This window comes from Condylura cristata, unplaced genomic scaffold, assembly GCF_000260355.1.
Source record: "Condylura cristata isolate star-nosed mole 26May11 unplaced genomic scaffold, ConCri1.0 scaffold00008, whole genome shotgun sequence".
Taxonomy (NCBI): Eukaryota; Metazoa; Chordata; class Mammalia; order Eulipotyphla; family Talpidae; genus Condylura; species Condylura cristata.
The window spans coordinates 44,299,639-44,318,858 of record NW_004567109.1 but is presented as its reverse complement, the minus strand read 5'-3'; the positions used below and the strand labels follow the sequence as shown (position 1 = coordinate 44,318,858).

The window sequence follows — 19,220 nt, the reverse complement described above, 5'->3', positions numbered from 1 at the left end:
TATGGGTGTTTTGTGTTTCAGTTTGAGAATCTGTTCCTTTTTTATTTTTTTTAAAGATTTGTTTTTTTATTTATGCATACAGAACTGGGGTACAGGACAGAGGTGCAGGTGTAGTGAGAGGATTCACCAGAGACAGAGTGCGGAGCAGAACAGGCTGACTGATGAAGTACACTGCTGAGGGGAACAATGGGTGGGTGAGGAGAGGTCTACCACACCATGTGGATCACCTCCGGGGCAGAAATCAAACTCATGCTGAAGTGGCTTTAGCTTCTTAGTGCTGTGCTTTATCCCACTGTGCCACCAGGGAGAGCTGAGAATCTGTTCCTTTAATAATAAGTTCAGTTCAATTATATTTTATTTTATGGCTTATTTAGATTTAAGCCTACCATTATATATGTGTGTGTGTGTGTGTGTGTGTATGTATTTAAGATTTATTTTATTTATTTATGCATCCCAGAGCTGAGGTGTAGGCCAGAGGTGGGGTTAGTGAGAGGATTCACCAGAGAAAGGGGAGCCGAACAGGCAAATACACTGCTGAGGGGAGCAGCAGGTGAGACAGCAGAGGTCTGCTGCACCATGTGGGTCAGCTGCACCATGTGGGTCAGCGACCTGGCAGGGGCTGGAACTCAAGCTGCTGTGGCTGTGAATAGCTTCATAGTGCTAATTCTTAACTCCTTGTGCCACCAGGGAGAACTCTACCATTTTAGTTTGTATATTTTTTTTTTAACCATCTCCTTTATTTTTCTTGTCTTGTTCCTTTGTGGCTCTTCACCTTCACACCTAAGTCCTGGCTATCACCATTGATTTAGATCCTGACACCACTTGTAATAAAGAGATAGTTTGTCACCTTTTCATATGACTTCAGTAGCTTTCTAGCTGTTTCTAGGATTAATTACTTCTGCATCCTAGGCTGTAGAATGATATTGGCATAATGCAGTGAGTCATTCAGTTTTGCTTTACTACTAGATTATTTATAGTAGTAAATAACCTGGAAAAGATTCTTTTAAGAGAGTTGGCGCTCATGACTAATAAACATTAATTTCATTCTTCTGTTCTATTCCTATTCCAAGGCATCTTTCAGATGTTCTTACGAGGTAAAAGACAAAGAAATATGGTTTTCTTGTATCCTATCACCTGCTCTTTATGAATGTGTAGAGTGTGGATTAGTCCCTGTGTGTCTAGGGGGCATCCCTGCAGCCAAGTGGCAAGGTGTGGCCGATCTCACAGCCCAGCAAGTTGCTTGTGTGTCCTGTCGCTTTCTTTCATTTTGTTCCGGGACCTGAAGAGCACTGCTCTGCTTTTACAGAATCTATGAACCTAGTGAGATTTTGCTCTGAAGTTTGCCTTTCCCATCTGCAGTTCTCACTGAGCACTTCAGCCACTGACTCCATACAGCCGTCTGCTGATAATGAGGATGGCCCATAAGTAGTTTTTGCAAAATGTGAAAATACAGCCTTTCAAATAGGAGCCTACTTAACCATTATGTCTATGAATTTTTTAAAAAAAGAAAAAATTTCTTTTAATTTTTTTATGTTTGTGAAAGAAAGATGAAAGAACTTCTGCAGGCAAGAATTAGTTGGCCTTTCCCCATATCTGTTTGTGGTGCCTTATCCTCTTCCTAGGCCTCAGATGAATCCTCTGTAATTACAGATGACTGACTGGTAAGTTCCACTGCTCATCCTGTTTGACACAGTTATAATTCATGTCAGCTTCTCCACTCAGTTGATTTATCATCATAATTACCTTTTTGCCAGTAATTTGGGTTCAAAATCTATGTTTCCATCTTCCCTTCACATGACATGCTAGGTAATTGTTAAATCCTCTGGATCAGAGACCTCCAGTAGAAACAATGCAAGCCACCTATGCAATTTTAAATTTTCTAATAACTACATTTAAAAAAGGGAAAAGGAAACGTGTAAAATTAATTTTAAGTATTTTTGATCAATTGTCTTCACATTATTATTATTTCAACATGTAATTACTATGAACAATTTTAATGAGCTACTGCAAAATATTTTTCCATACTATTCCTCTGAAATCAGTATGTATTTTATGACTCAGGATACATTGCTTTAAGACTTTAATAATGACTCCTGTGCCTGATAATCCTTTTTCATTCTCAGTGCCACATCTCCTCAAGGGCTTGCTTCCTAATTTTTAATGGGATTATTGTAATTATCTGCATACTTGTGTCCTGCCACTACATCAACAAATCACTGAATTTAGCTTTTACTGATAAGGAGAAGCTCTATGATAGGTGTTGAAATTAGCACAATGCATAAGACCAAATTCTTATTCTCAGAAAGACTGTGTTGCATTGTCTGGCCTTTGGTGGTTCTAGCGGGCCAAACTGTTTCTTTCCTCCTAACAAATGTAGCTTGTTAGAGAAATTGCACTTTTTGTTGTTTGACTTAATTTGAAGATATTTTTCAATTTCCATTCTAGTCAAAACATTATCTTGTTTTTGTTTTGTTTTTTTTTTTTTACCTTTTTTCCCACCAGTCAACTCAGATTTGAGAGTGAAGAAGGAAAACATTACTATGATTTTAATACATGGTAATCTAACATATTTCATAGTAGGCTTGATTTATTTCAGAAAACACTTTCATTTAAACAATGTTTTTACTTAAAATTAGCATTTCAGTTTGGCAACTACATAACTAAAACGAACTTTAAAAACAGCTTAAAAAGCCAATTCAGCAAGCAAAATATCTTAGCAGCTGGCATTGTGGAACAGAACCCTAGGAGAATGGCAGACCAATGATGCTTCTGGGTGGTTGCAGCAGTTAGAGTTTAAGGCCGACCCCTTTACCAACAGGATCGGAATTTGGGGCCTTTTCACCAAAGCAAAAATGCAGCTGGATAATGTCTAGCTATTAACAGACTTATTGACTTCTGTTAGAGACACAGAAAGGGAAAGCTCTTCTTTTAACTCAGTTTTCTCAAAATCTGGAGTTCTGATACCTCTGGGAATCAGAGGTGATTTGAGACACCCCAATGTGAGGAAAAGCATGAGGTATTTATTACATGGTGGAAATATAAATAGGCAAAAAGGAAGTGAAAAGAGGCTGCCCAATAAAAGCAAAGGAGGAAGGAAAAAGGATAAGGAAAATGATTTAGCTCATAAGAGAAGAATGAATGAATGAGTGAGCGAGTGAATGAATAAATGACTATATATAGTAAGAATTTCCATCCCAACCAGTTGCTGAACTTTTAGGATGTGAAAACATGTCTCCTGTCAGAATTTTCTCTCCCTAAGGCCATGAGAATCAGCATGCAGTCTGCCTGGCATTCTTTGTTACCAGGTTTTTAAATCAATATTTATCAAGGCTTAATCACCATAGGTAGGATTTTGTTTAAGAGGATACTTCTTGTTTAATACACTGTGTTCCTATAAAAGCAGAATGCTTCTGATATTGGGTGGGGCTAACTGTTGTAGCTTTGTCTCAGCAAAGGACAGAATGTGGACTGTCTAATATTTCATGCCTGTGTTCAATCTGATCAACACTCACTACGGGTCAGCACTGGCAAGATTCTGGGTGCATAAGGATCAGTAAGACACCATAGGGTGCCTTTGAAGAGTGGGATCCAAATATGCTATTACCCCTTTACTTTTAGCTGTGGCTTTACTTTCACAGGGATGTTTCTGGACCACAAATACCTACTCATTAGGCTCAGTTCCCTTTTAACCCCCGATATCTCTGGAAATACTTCAGAGATACTTTGTTTTCTCTTTACCAGGGGCTTTTGTTTGTAAATTTGGTTTTTGAACTTCAAGTCTCAGGGCTTCTCTTGTGTATTCTTTTCAGACTGTCATTTGTAGACTTTAATCTCAACTTTTATTTCCTTACGTCTTCACTTGAGAAAAACAGGATTGATTGAGCATTGATTCCAACTTAGAATCCTCTGATTCTGATTGGAATGGGATGGGTTTGGAGATGGAAATATTTACTAGTCCCTTCAAAACATTTGTTACATCTTTGTTCTTAAATACATGTTTCTAAAGTGTACATTATTCAATGAAGTCCAACTTAAATAATTGCCTTTTAGTCACTGAAAGTTGGTCAATTCACATTTTTCATGTAGATAAAGGTTGATTTTAATAAAGCAAATGAGCTTAAAAGTAATTTCTGACCTTTGTACATAATCCAACAATATTCTTAGTAGGTTTCCTTAAAAGTCTTTCAACTTTTCTAAATTCTGCCTTCATAGGCTCTTCCTGTTCCATTTATCTCATCTCTGTCTTTGAGGTTAGGTGAAAGTTATGCTTATTTATACACTTTCAAATATAAGCTAGCAGAAAAGGCATAGATATTCTTTGCCATATACATTCTTGTTTATCTTACAAATAAATTTTATCAATGCCAGGAAGGGTTTTTAAGGAGATATTTTAATTGTTGGGCATATTATTTGATTTTAAAAGCAGTAATAGTAATGGTTTTTCATTGAACTAAATACCTCCTGTGAAACTGGATAATCCCACACAGAATCAGCTCAAAAAGATATGTCATTTGTACTCAGGTGTAAAAATTAAGCGCTAGGTTTTAAAGACAATTACTGAATCACAATGAATGTGAATTTAATTTGGTACAAAAAAATAAGTGACCAACATTTTATTATTTTGATTTAAATTTCTGAGAACTGGCTAAAAGAGCGAGAACAATTTTCCCTTAACACTATTGGTATTTATGTTGAATGTAAAACAGACACACTTAAAATAAAAAATGAAAAATTTTGTACAAATCCCCAGCACTTACATCATAAATATGAAGTCAAAAGGTACACATTATAACTTTTAGTGGGATTTATTCTGTAATGGATGTTTCCTTTTGTGCATTTTTTAAAGGTGTATTTGCCAGCTGCACAGAAATAGCCTTTTCTGTTCTTCATGTTCAATATCATCACATGCTAATTAGAAGGTGATTAGTTAATAAGCCTCCTCTTTTTGTTTATTCCAGGATTCAAAGAAAATTCATAAAACACCACTGCATAGTAATGCAGCTATTACGATGATCTATTTGGGGAAAAATGTGCACCTATCTTATGACTTCCGGGATGAAATAAAAGTTTATCAACAGCACTGTGGTGGGGAAAACCTTTGTGTCTACAAAGGCAAGTTACTTGAAAAAGGTACATCTAAAATGTAAATTTTTTAATTGTATCAAGTTGATGCTATAGATAAGCCATTGTTGATGTAATATCAAAATGACTTCAATCACTCTATGAAATTATGCATATCCAGGGACTTATAAACCAGCTGCCTAAAAGTAAATCTAGATTTACTGCTCTATGATTGAAACTGAAACAGCAATTACTCTTGCAGATTGTGGAAGAAAGTATTTGGAGTGATTTAACACAGTAGCAGATTAATTTGGGGATAGAGATATATGAACATTAAAATGTTGCATGAATAAAGCGTCCCCCAAATTACAAGTTAACTATTTGGCTTGCCATAGTGAATTGTATTATACATTTTTCTAAGAGAAAAATATCAGATTGGCAATTGGTTCTTTAGAAGTATGTTGAGACCTTCCCTGGTGGTGTAGTGGGTTGGAGCCAAGTGGTGGCCACTTCAGTGTGAGTTCAGTCCCCACCCCAGAGATGATCCACATGGCCTGACAGACCTCTCCTCTCAGCAGTGTACCTGTTCTGCTCCCCACTCAGTTTCTGGTGAAACTTATCGCCACTCCGGCACCTCTGGTCTGTGCCCCATTTCTGTATGCATAAATAAATCTAAATCTTTAAAAATAAGAAGTTTATTGAGGAAAAAATATGACAAATCCAATAAACTTTAGGGTGAATCACACCTACATAACTTGGTAGAGGATCATGGTCCATGACTAGGTTATTATTCCTGTTCCCTTCTGCCCCAGTTAGCGATTCACAGAAGCAAAGGGTTTCTTACATTTTCACTGGCATATAGACACTTATTTTTTTTTGAAATGTACTTTTCAGCTATTCACTTACAATAATTGTTGAAATGAGCTGTAGTCTAAAATCACAATTAATGTAAATATAGATTAGAGTAAAATTCCAATTTTAATAATTTTGGAATTTATATAATGCAAATTTTCTGGCCTTTATATCATGCTTTATTCAACAAAATGCATATATAATGCCTAGCTGACTGCTTGAAAATGTGGTGCATACAAATGAAAAGAGAACAAGACATAACTAATGATTTTCTGGAAAACGATGTACCTTCAGAGTGGGAAACGAAAGTCTCTGGGCGAGTGGTACTTGTCCAAGTGTTATTTTTCATCCTGAAACTGACTTGTTACGCCTTCAGAGAGTCTTGAATAATAGGATGTATAAGGGTTTAAATAATTTAATCCTGTCCATATAATAATTTTGTCTCAACTTGCCCTTGATTGCCAGGGAAGTAATTGTTCAAAATTGAAAGCTGTGTGGCTTTGTGTTGACTTGTGGTTCAGAAATCTTAGTTGTACTGAAAAGATTCTGCCCTTTTTACAAATCAAATCTGTGCATAATTCACTGACATGTGAAGAGGCTTTTAGAGTACTTCTGTTTAAAAGGGGTGCATTTAAAGTTATGTTTAGTGCAGTAAACTCATTAAAGATCTGGTATTCATTTGTCTTACTCTGGAAGAGAAATAATAAAATGAATCTTTTAGGAATGTGGCAAAAACATCTTTTATTCACCTAGAATCAGGATGGCTTGTGGTTTGATTTTAGACATCAAGCTACATGTTGGTTATTTATTAGCAATACCTATGATGTCACCGAATATTTCTGTTACTTTGTGTAGAGTATGATTATTCATAGGCAGTTTTATTTGCCCTTTTCATCCTTTCAAACAGGCAGACCTTGATCTCCTCCCTTCATATGGATACAAGAACACAGTAACTTTTCCTGGTGCTTATCCTCTTTTGCTCCATTTTCTTGTACTTCCATAGTCTGATCTTGGATCTGTTTGTATATTTCTTATGATTCCCTCACAAATATAGCAGCTCTCTACTTTTGTCTGTTTTAAGACAAAGGATTTTAAATTCAAAATAGGATTTAAGTTCAAATCTTACCAATCTGCTCAGGTCACTTTAAAGCTGTGAAGCTTTTGCTCCTGATTTCTGTTTAATTTCTCTCTCTTAGTGGCTCTGGCTCTCAGTCCTCTCTTAGACCAAAGCATTTCACTGTGTTAGGACTTATAGTAACATTCTTTGTTTGTTTTTAACTCATTTTCACACCTTTTTTATTTTTAGTTTTTATAAATAGCTTTACTGAGCTATAGTTTATTCTTCATAAAAGTCAGACATTGTGAGTGTACAACTCACTGATTTTTTTGTTATATTTTATATAGCAATTGTGTAAGACTGTGGAGCCATTATCTCTAAAGTTTTAGACCATCTCCATTACTTCAAAAATTTCCATTGTGATGATGGCAGGTTCCCTTCACTCTTACAGCAGGTCCCAGGCTACCACTGATGTGTTTTCTGTCTCCAAAAATTTGCCTTTTCTGAAAATTCCATACAAATGAAATTATACAATTGTTACTGTTGTTTAGTTTCATTTAGCCTACTGCTTTAGAGAGTCATCTCTTTGTGGCATCTATCAGTAGCTGCATTCTTCTTCAATGCTGGATATACTCCATTCCATGATGTACCATGTTCTACTCACACATCCCCAGGTAGTGGACACCTGTATTGTCTCCACTCTGGAACTTTTATAAATCATGCTGCTTTGAAGATGCAAATACACATTTTTGTGTAGACTTGTGCTGTCATTTCTCTTGATTCCTAAGAGGTTTGATCGTTTCTTTTCCCTGATCATGGGTTGTACTTTCCTATTTCTTTATGTGTTCATTTTTGTTATAGAAAAGTAGACATTTCAAATCATGTATCAGAGCAATTATGGATCATTGTTGAAATTTCCCTCTCAAAAGTTATCATTGCTGCTGCTTTTGTTGTTTAGTAATTTATCTGTAGCAAATCTGTATTTCATACTTCCCCTCTCCTTGATGTAGAGTCAATAGTATTTCTACTAATCCAAAGCTTAGTGATCATCCTATGATTTGTCAGAGTCTGTGTTCAAACATTTAAAGTTAGTGAAGCCTCCAGTTTCTCCTAGTAGATACATTTGCAAGTATATTAGTTTCCTATTACTGATATGACATGTATCCCCAAAGTTGGTGTCTGAAAATATTGGAAATTTATCTTATCACAGATCTGGAGGATAAAGGCTTAATATGAAGGTGGTAAAATTTCTAAGGGAGACTTGCCAACTTCTGGTGATTCCCATATATACTTTGGCTTTTAGCCCCACCACTCAACTTCCATCTTCTTGTATAATCCTTCTCTATGTGCCTCTGTCCTTTTCTCATGGAAAATCAGTCATTACATTTGGGACAAAACTAAGTCAGAATATCATATTGAGCCTTCATTAATTACATCAAAAAGCACACTTTTCCTAATTAAGTTCATATTTTGAGGTAACTTGAGTAGCCATGAGTTTTTATAAGATAATACTGAACCTACTGTACTGGCTCCAGAATTGCATTAAAAATTCAGGCAGTTTTCTGCTCCATCTTATATCTACCTCTCTCCCCCTGCAGGCCACCTGTGTTTCCATTTGCTCATCATACATGTTCCTGGTAGGCTAGAAAGCTATACAAAGGTTGGACCTTCTCCAATCCATGCTAGGGTTGCATATAGTTAGCCAGGCATGCACATAGAACTTTTGTAGGTATTTATGGCTCCCTTATGCCTGTGTCTCCTATAAAATTTCTGGCTAGTCCACTGCCCTCTTGCTTGCCCTAATTAGAACTCCAGTCTCAGTCTAGTAGAACCACTGACCTTTCATGTTAGCTTGAGATAGTACTTATTACTGTAATGTCACTGGTCAAGGTTTCCCCCCCCCCCTACCCTTTGCTTCAAATCAAGTCATTCCCCACTGACAGTGAAGCTGCTAGTTATTTATGGCTTACCTCCCTGTTAGAACTACTGTAATGAAATAGTGGCAGGTGAGCATGATGAGCAGCCCCAGGCAAGTGTGCTGCAGATCCCCACTGTTTTTACTGAAAGTTCAGTAATTTTTCATGAATAACTGCTGCTCAGTTTGTTTTAAGTCTTTGGTCTATTTTCAGAGACAGATTTAAAGGGAAGAGGATTTGGTGACTTCACAAGTCTGGGGCATTAATGTTGTCTCTCCTGAAAAATTGTAACTTCTTGAAGGAAGAGCTCACATTTGATAATATTTAGTATTTTTGTTACATTTTAGTGCCTAAAACAGAGCTACCCACTGCTGTCATCAACAATACATAAGCATATTTACAAACATGACAAAATACTTTTTAACATTGTACATAAAATCACATTTAACACTCCTCTGTCATATGAGCAGACTAGGTTTCTCTTTCTCTCACACACACACACACACACACACACACACACACGAGCACACATGCACACAACGTTACTCCCTCACCCCAACTTCTGCCGTCTACATTTTATAGTTAAAAATTCTGAAATGCAAGAATGCTCATCTATAAAATCAATTAAATGATATTTCTGTGGAAATTCAACTAATAAGAATAGGGGCATGGTCAAACTTGCTTTGTGGTCAGTACTTAAGGAATTCACATGTCATTAGGACAAGTGGGTTTTTAAAACTATTGATTTTTAGTTTCTCCAGATACTAACTTTTCAGGTTTTCTTTTTTACTTTGTTTAATTTTACATCACAAAGAAGATAGCATGAGTGGATGAAATTAACCTTTTAATAAGTCTATTCTTTAGTACTGTTGCATCTGATTTAGATTTTTAGGAGCTTAATGTGTTATAAGCATAGTATTTCTAGATGACAGTGAAATAAATGGATTAAAAGTACTGCACTATTAACTGAACACATTTTGCACTAGATTCTTGGGAAATGAAGGTAAGTAAGACCAGTTCAGTTCTCATGGATTTCACAAACATGCAGGATGGCAAACATTTAGACCAGGGCTCCAGAAGACCAAAGGCATAAGCATCACCTGGAACCTTAGAGAAATGCAAATTTTGAGTTCTGTTAAATCAGAAACTCCGGGGATATGACCCAATTTGTGTTTTAATAACCTTTACCAGTGATTTTGTTACACATTAAAGTTTGAGGCCACTGAGTAGCCATATTTTAAAACTATGTAAAAAGTTCAATAGTGACTAATATGTACTTAGTAGAGAGGTAACATTATCACCTCTATTATTGGTAGAAACAGAAGATGTAGATGTATTGTCAGAAATGTCAAGAGAAGCAGGTTTCTGAGTTACTCTGTAAAAATAGGATGCTCAGATTTAGGGTTTGTATTTCTAAGGTGAGCCTTTTTCAAACATCAGCATAAATATTTGAATGACTGAAAACTATTATTTCCAAGAAATGGTTCTTAATTTATTCGTAGTACTTTAGGGTGGGTAAAGGCTCTCAAATCCAGGCAGAATCAAAAATGGATTGGAAATGAAACGGTTCTGCTTCATCCATATATGCATTAGGATGTTACAATTCACAGCTAAGAAAAAAATACTTAAAAATGTAACTGAGTTCACAGTTTATATTACCGTTAATATTTCTTTATCAGTAGCTAAAATAGCATAGTTAGCATAGAGGCATGGACTCATCAGAGTTATTTGGATTCAAACACCAGCTCTCCCATCTACTGGATGATTTTCGGTAAATTACTAAACTGCTTTAAGCCTTAGTTTCTACATCTAGAAACTAGCAATAATAATATTCCCATTTTGTGTTGTGGTGGTAAAATAACACCCAAGATAAGCAGGCATAATGTTTCATCATGGTAAGTGTTCATATAATGTTAATCATTATTACTTTCTTTTAAATCTGTTTTATAAAAACTTGGAGTATTTCTTATTAAAAAATTAGATTATATTTTTATGATGAAAAAAAATTGTCCTCAAGTTAAAAATGTGAACCAGACCATAACATTGTACTTACCTAATAGAGAAAGTGTCATTTTGAACATACTAGTTCGAAGTTCATTGCTTTCACTAATGCATTTCCATTTTAATTTCAGAGACCTTTCAGTTTATTTCCAAAAGGCACCATGGTTTCCCCTTCAGTCTCACCTTTTTCCTGAATGGGATACAGGTGAACAGGTTAAGTTCCTGCTGTGAATATAAGCATCGAAAAGGTTCCAGACTAGGAGGCAAAAGAGGCTACTTTGGGTTTGTGTGTGTCGAGAGATCATCTCCTTGCTACAAGTATGAAAACCAATGTCCTTTGGTAGAGGACACATTTTACTATTTTCTTCTTATGATTTTACTGATGCATGTCTCTGCACAATTTGTTAAGAAAGTTGTCAGTGTAGATGATGCTAGACTATCTAAGCCAAAGGTTATTACAATTCTATATTTTATTTGAAATTATCAGCTATAAATTAGATTTTCAGATGTGTTATAATGGGGATAAAAATGGTACTGTTTCAAATTCTATTCCTCTTTCTTTTTCTCCCTTTCCTTATAATGCTTTAAGTTATGATTTTGTAGAGAAGGCAAAAGGGATTTCGAAGTCTCATTTCTCTTAGCAAATGACTTTATGCTGAGCCCCAAAATGTATGCCAGCATATGACTGGATATTATAGATTGTGCATATTAAAAATGTGCCTAGATTGTGGTGTACCCAAACATTATTCCCATGTCTCCTACTTGCAATCTCAAACATAACAAAATACATGGCAGAGAGGCAGTTTGATTGTTGTTTATTAGCTTTCATACTGAACATTTGAAATCAGGAAACTTGCTTGCAGGCCATTTTAATTTTTTTCCCAAAAATTCCCATGGAGAATTGACTGTATGCAAGCTAGAATACAGGAATGATTCAATCAAAGTACCTTTCCCTGTGGAACCCATTCTAATGGAGAAGGTCAAATAATATAACTATAAACCAATTAACATATGTCAGGTGATAATAGGCATGATGACTATAAACTGGGTAAGGGGGATGTGGGGAGTTATGGGGTCAAAGGTCAGAGGATAGTGCTATGTAGGATGGTTAGGAAAGGCCTCTTTGATGAACTGTCTTTTGAGAAGAAAACAGGAAAAAATGCTCCTCTACAGTTTTTCAGTAGTGGAAAAGCTTATACAATGGGCATGAAGCATGAGGCTGCTTGTGGGGTTCTCATGTGCTAAGAGCAAATGTAAGGAAGGGAACCATTCATAGAGATAGTGGAACCTAGTCACGCAGATCCCTAAGTTCATTGCCTTAGGAACTTGATTTAGTGCCTTGACTTTTATCCTGAAAAAGATGGGAAGCCTATAAAGTAAGTTTTGAGTAATCACCTGTCATCATTTAACAATAGCTCCTATGGGAAAAATAAGCTAGGGATGGTGGAGTGTTGGGACACAAAAGAAATCATCCTATACTTCTTTTCCCCCCTAGGTTAGCAAATAATCAAGCATCAGACAAATTGATAAGACAATGTAAAAAGGAAATTTAATAATAGTATGTGTATACCTCCTTGCACACGTGGGAGAGACCCAACATGTCCAACTCATCACTTGGTGTCAGACACCATCTTAAATAGCTTAACTAGCACAAGAGAGGTTGACAGGGGAGGGAAGACAAGAGGAGGACAGAGTTAACCAAGAAAGGCACAGTAAACAAAGATACACAAATTTAAGTTCTGCCGTCTCTATGGAAAAGAGATAAGGAGACTAGGTCTTCTCTGTAATGAGGGAGAGGCCCTTATACAGAGGTTTGTATGTTAAACCAGAGACATTCTATGAGGGCGGAGAAGGGAATAGGATCAAAACTGGGGCGGGAAGAGCACTCAGGACTATGGTGATGGCACATGGGTGAAGTGGTGAGAAGTCCATGGGGATTACAACTTAGATGAAAAAATGTACAAAATGAATTGATGTGAAAAAATATTTAAGAGATAAAAGCTAAGAAAATTAAAAAGAGAGGCTTGTATGTTAATGTCTTTTCAAAAGCAACTATTACACGGTCTTCAGAGCCTCTTTCCATTAAATCAACCTTTTCACAAGAAGACATGGCAAAAATCCTTATTTTGTGGTAGTAGATTCTTGTTCCCCTACATAAGGGAATGTGGAAAGTATGTAGAGAAGAAAGAATGGTAGAAATAGTTTGAGGTGAGTGGGTTGTAGATTTATTTTGAAGTTGATGTTTATAGGATACAGGGCATGAAATAAAGAGCAAAGTCAAAGAAGATTACCAAGTTTTTGGTCTGTACAAAGGGAAAGATGTGTAGTTAGCAGGTGCAAAATAGGAAATACTCTAAGAAACAGGTTTGGGAATGGGCTGAAGGGGTTTTGATTTTGGGTATAGTAATGTTTGAAACATCTGAGAGATGTGCAAAAAAAAAATGTTGAGTAGATTATTGAAAATAATATGTGGTCTGTTGAGAGTCCCAGACTAGAGGTATAAATTTGAGAAGAATTTCTATAGAGATCATATTAAAAGTCATAGGTTAAATGAGATTATTTAAGAATTGAATGCAGATAGAGAAGATGCAGGAGTAGTGAGTTCCAGGTCACTCCAGTTCATAAATGAGGGAGATAAAGAGAAACCAGCAAAATACCCATTAAAGAAAGCCAGTATTTAGAAAGAACCAGAGAGTGATGTCCTATAAATGAACAAAACATTTGAAAAATAAGGACATTATCAACTGAGTCGAATGTGCTGGATGAAGTAAAATAAACACTGAAGATCAAGCAGTGATTTGGCAATGTTGGTTATTGGTGATCTTGGATGCAACTTGATTGGTATGGATTTAAGAAATGATTGAAGAAAAACTAAGACCAAAGAATATGATTAATTATTTTTAAAGACTTTTGCTATAAAGGATGGAAATTGAGAAGTATAGCCAAAGAGTCAAAAGGGTTTTTTATTTTTTTAAAGTTGGCAGCTACATATAATGTGGTTATATGCTAGAAGAGAGGATTGATAGCAGGAAATTGATCAAGCATGACATATAGAGAGAATTTCTAAGTCAAAGTGCTTGAGGAAGCTAGAAGAGATGGACTCTAGAGCTCAAGTAGAAGGAGCAACTTGCTTGTGTAACATCAGAAGAGAAGGTACATAGGGTAGAGAGAGGTGAGTAGGTGATGCATTGAGACTAACTGGAAGTTCTCTGTTCTTTCTTTCTTTCTTTCTTGTTTTCATTCAAACATGGACTTATTATCCTTGTTTAGCATGAGGGAGAAGGATTTGGAGGCTTTAGGAAAGAAAAGAGGAATGAAAGAGTTATCCACCGAGTGGGAGGGTGAATGACATAGAGCAAGGTAGTAGAGAACCTGGTTTGTTACAGGATCCACCTGACACTGCTTTCCTGTTTCAACTCAGAGTCAACTAATGAGTTTATGTATAACTTCAAGGAAAGTTAATGAGCATGTCTGTAGTCATCTGTGCACAAACATGTGTTCTTTGAGAGTTGCTATATAAATTCAAGCTCTAAACATTTAGTACTAAACATTTCCTATGTTGGTTTTATAAATCATTATCAATATCTGGTTCGTGACATTTAATCTCCTATTCAATACTTGCTAGTCTCTGTGCAAGTCTTAATATAATTTTACTCAATCCCCTCTAGCTTCTTCCTTTGACTTATACAGATAATAGTAACAAAATGGTTGTGATTTTAAAGAGTAAGGCCTATTACATTCAACTGAAATGCATAGTTTTTATAAGATATTAGCTTGCTAGTTTAATAGTCATTTCTTCAAATATCCATCTGTGAATGTCCAAAGTAGGACAGTGTAGTGTCCTCTGTTATCTCCCTGCTGCAGATTAGGCAAAAATCAAGCAAACTGGCTTATCTGGGGCTGGCCTGGGTGGATGAATGCTAGGGTCTAGCTTGCTTGACTCAATTCCTCTTGAGACAACACTGGTTATTTCAGCAGTGCCAACATTCCAGAACCCAGTGAGAGTTAAGAACCTCAAAGATGTTGATATCTCTTACAGTGTTGTCTGTAGTGAAAACCTTCACTTCTTTAGCTGTCACCTCTATAATAGCATTTTTAACTATTTTCTGCCCTTCCTGGTGGTAGAGCGGGTTAAAGAACAGCACTAAGAAGCTAACGCTACTTCTGCATGAGTTAAATCCCCGCCTGGGAGGTGATCACATGGAGAGGCAGACCTCTTCTGATCCACCCGCTGATCCCCTCAGCAGTGTACTTTAACAATCTGCCTGTTCTGCTCCCCACTGTGTCTGGTGAATCCTCTCACTGCCCCTGCACCTCTGGCCTGTACCCCAGTTCTGTATGCAGAAATAAATAAATCTTTAAAAAATAATATTTTTACTATTTTAAAGGCTGCAATTTGTCTTATATGAAATAATTTGTATAAAAGAAATACTGGTTTCTGAAACTTTTATTATGGCAAAGAGGGTACGAGAAAAATGAAACAATAGGGAATTGTATTTCTAGAATAATTAGGAAGTACCTGTTTAAGTTCCTCATAAAACAAGAAAAGCTGAGTACTGGTCACTTCCAAAATAAGGACACTTCACAATTGTACTCACCCTCAATCATCGCAATTGTTTGGAGACATAAGGGTTATTTTCAGCTGCTAAAGGAAAACACAGGAAGAAGAATTACCTAGGAGGCAGACTGCTTTGAGCTCTAGTAATCAGAATCAATACTTCAAATTATACTCAGAAGTCAAATAGGTAGTCAGTAACGAGAAGAGCACAGATGTTACATACTTTGTTTGTCCAATTCCCTTAAGCAGATGGGCAATAAAAAGTCTGTGCATGCAGTAGGGAGTGAGCAAAGTTTCTTCATAGTCACAACATAAACCAAATGCAGCGCACATCAGAGGTTCCAAATCCATGGAGTTGGTGTTGTCATTGATAAGGCATGGACAGCTTGAACAGAAGGCGATGCTAGTCACCATATTCTGTGAAGATGTGTGGCACCTTTATTATTTCAAGGAAAGCAGTCATTACAGTCAAATAGTTATCATGCTTAGTATAGGTGAGGTAAATATACTCTTCCTATCTCATTCTGTTATTGCCTGATATTTAAGTGCAAATCCTTTTAGCTTTATTTTATGGGGATGTATTGAAAGATAAGAAATAATGCTAGTCTCCTATTGTTGGGAGAATTAAGATAAATTCTTATACTATTTCTTGACTGGGGCTGAAATTTAACCATTAGTTGAAGAAATTAGAATTGGATATGATTCACGTTGAGACAATTTTAAAATTTTACATATTATTTCTGTTCTTCCTGGACTGATAAAGCCTTGACTGTATTCAGATCTCTTTTCACTTACCCACTTGGAGTGACTCAGTTCCCTCTTAGACATGTAACATGGAGAGGAGAACAGTAGTTCTCGAAGAGGAGGGTGTGAGGACTGTTACTGACAGTCACCTTTTGCAGATCATGAATTATCTCAAGATCTTGGTGAAAACATTTCCAGACTGAGTTAGTTTTTGGTGGAGAATGTAAATACTTCTGCTGGTGGTAAATACAGCATTGTGACATTTATCTGTATACATAATCATCTGAGAGACACCTGTAATCTCCTACCTAGCTGTACTTCAGTGCGAGGGAACAGAGTGTAACAACTCTAAGCTAGAATCCAGCTTCATTGCTAACCTGCAATTGAGCGAGGGTGAATCAAGGAGTCCCATAAGACTCAGTTTCCTCATTTGTAAAGTGATGATGATTGTTCTTAACTTAGTGACCTGTGGCAAATGAACCCTGTAAGATAATGTAAAAGTACCTGGAAAAGAGTTTGAAACAGAAGTGCCAGTATTTTAATTATAATCATCATTGTAGTTGTCGGTATCATTATAGTTGTTAGTATTATTATTAGAATTCTGATTTTAATATTTGACAAGTAGAAAAGAGCTACAGAAGTATTTATTCAGTTATTTTTGTCATAGTTGATTAAAAATGTTTTAATTCCTCAAACATTGCCTGATCATCTGGGTGGCTCACTAGGTTTGACCTTGAATGACATTATGACCTCTAGAAATTATGCCATCTTCACAAAAATAGAAGTTTATTGCCAGCAAAAATCATCAAAAGACTGTGGTATGGGTTTCTAAAGGCCATTCTAAAAGCAATAATGGCATTTTTATAAAATAAGCATTCAGGCTCCTGAGGTGATAATTTAAAGGGCACAACAGCTTTTGACTGTATATGTTTCTTTAAAGATCAATCATATTTATTTGGAGCCAAACTTATATGCAAGTCTTTTGTTGTTGTGTTAGAAAAATAAATTACCAAAAACTGAATGGCATAATTCTCCTTTCGATTATTTTTATCTCCACTTCCCTCTGTTTATAAACCTGAAGGTTCTTTTATCACAGAATTCTCATTTAACAATTGGAATTACATATATTCAACTCTTTGATAAGGCCCCAAATATGCTTTAAGTCATAAATTTAGTTTGATGCTATAGTTCTTATTTTCTTTTCCTCACTGTTATTGTGGGTAAAATTATTGAAAATGTCTAGTGTTTATAAGATTTTAGTATTAAAAAGAGAATAGTTGATTTTGATTAATGTCCATAGTGTTCTAAAAATATTTCTTATAACATTTCTTACTGGAATAAGAGTTAAGTGATGTGAAATGCTGAGATGTTCCAATGCTCTGTACATAAAGAGTACTAACAATTTGTGTTATTCTTTTTCACAGGTGCATTATTGCAATGGGCCTCGACAAAAAACCAACAAAACCTAGGAAAGATAAAAGTATCGAGAGAAGAGAGGAACTGAAGAAGAGTGATGGGAAACTGAGGAAGGATAGAGAGTACTTGATACCAAGAAGGAATGACATTGAGAGGAACAAAATCTCCGCTTTATCTCTTTTTTCAGCTCAAGAAGAAACAACAGGCATCAAAGAAGTGAGAACTGCTGTGGAAGAACTAGAACGCAAAGTAAAATCAGTACAAGATGCTTGGGAATATGACCAGGACAATATATTTAAATACGGTAAGGGGTAATGCAAGGATCTTTTATTATTGCATTGGTCATTAAAATGTGCAAAAATATCCATTAAAGGTTGTCACTATATTATATCTTTTCTAGTTTGTTTTGATAAAATATAATTTATTTCCTATTTAGTGAGCACTCACTATTAGTTGCATGCAACTCTTAATAAAAAAAAAAAGGTTAATTGCTTGCAAGTCTACATTTTTTATAAATTTATTACATTATTGTTCATTTTATTATGATGTTTACTTCCACTCTCTACCACCTGTCATCGTCATAGCCCCCCACACTCCTCCCTCCTTCTGATCCCTCTCTGTCCCCCTTCCTGTTATCTCTTTAGGCTATTGTGGGAGATGAGAAACACCTGACTTCTTCCATGGTTTTGTATGGAGTCCTGTGTCTCCCATGTCTTTCAAGTTAGAGGAAGGCAGTTCTGACTCCAGAGAAGTTGAAGGTGCCGTGAAGGAGCCAGGGAAGGGGGCTTATATGTGTGTGTGAGAGAGGCTCACTGACTTCTGCAGAGACAGTTTTCAACAAATATATATTCTGTTAGCATTTAAATACCCTTGCTTTGGCATTTGGGTAGGCACAACTGATATGATAATATGGTGATAAATTTCTTGGGGTCCTAGACCATATTCGTCAGCCTTTCTTTTTTTCTTTTCCCCTTTCTTTTCCTTTCCCTCTATAACTTTCTTCTCTTTCTTGTCCTCTCTCTCTCCCCCTACACACACACACACACACACGCACGCACGCACACACGGCCACATTCAGATAAACAGTAATAATAATAACAGTAATAAACGTGCCAGACACTGAGCCCTAGGTGAGATACTTTCCACACACTGTGTAATTTTATCCCTACCATTTGATCTGGTAGATGTTATTACCCACTCTATTTTACAGGTTGGGAAATGGAGACTTAGATGAACAGAGAAAAATGTTGGGACTAGGATTTATACTGTAGGGCAGGAAGCAATATTTTCCTCAGTCCTCTTAGGTTCAAAGGACTTGACCCCTGTAAATTTGACTGACAAAAGAGACTAACAAGAGAAAATCAAACACACATGTAGATCACAATACACTGAGATGACTAGTGATCAGAAACTTGACAGGGTGGTTAAAATTTGGGCTTACATAGCATCTTTTAACGAAATAACAATACATTTTTAGACAATTGACAAGACAAAGGCAGAGGGCTTGGGGGCAGCAAATTGTGGGAAGGTAAATATATCAGGGAACTGATTGTAGATAATAATTTTTAGTGAGGTTTGTTATGTCAGTTTCTCTGGTGCCTTCTCTAGACTGATA

General features: G+C 36.2%; 1 protein-coding gene across 1 annotated transcript in view; it reads left to right on the top strand.

Moving 5' to 3' along the window:
- ERICH3 (glutamate-rich 3) overlaps positions 1–19,220 on the top strand; it is a 101,071-nt gene that overhangs the window by 49,961 nt on the left and 31,890 nt on the right. The window contains exons 8-10 of the mRNA XM_012722024.1: positions 4,959–5,130; positions 11,019–11,205; positions 17,614–17,909. Of these exons, the coding sequence (XP_012577478.1) occupies positions 4,959–5,130; positions 11,019–11,205; positions 17,614–17,909 (655 nt within the window). The remainder of the gene's footprint in view (positions 1–4,958; positions 5,131–11,018; positions 11,206–17,613; positions 17,910–19,220) is intronic.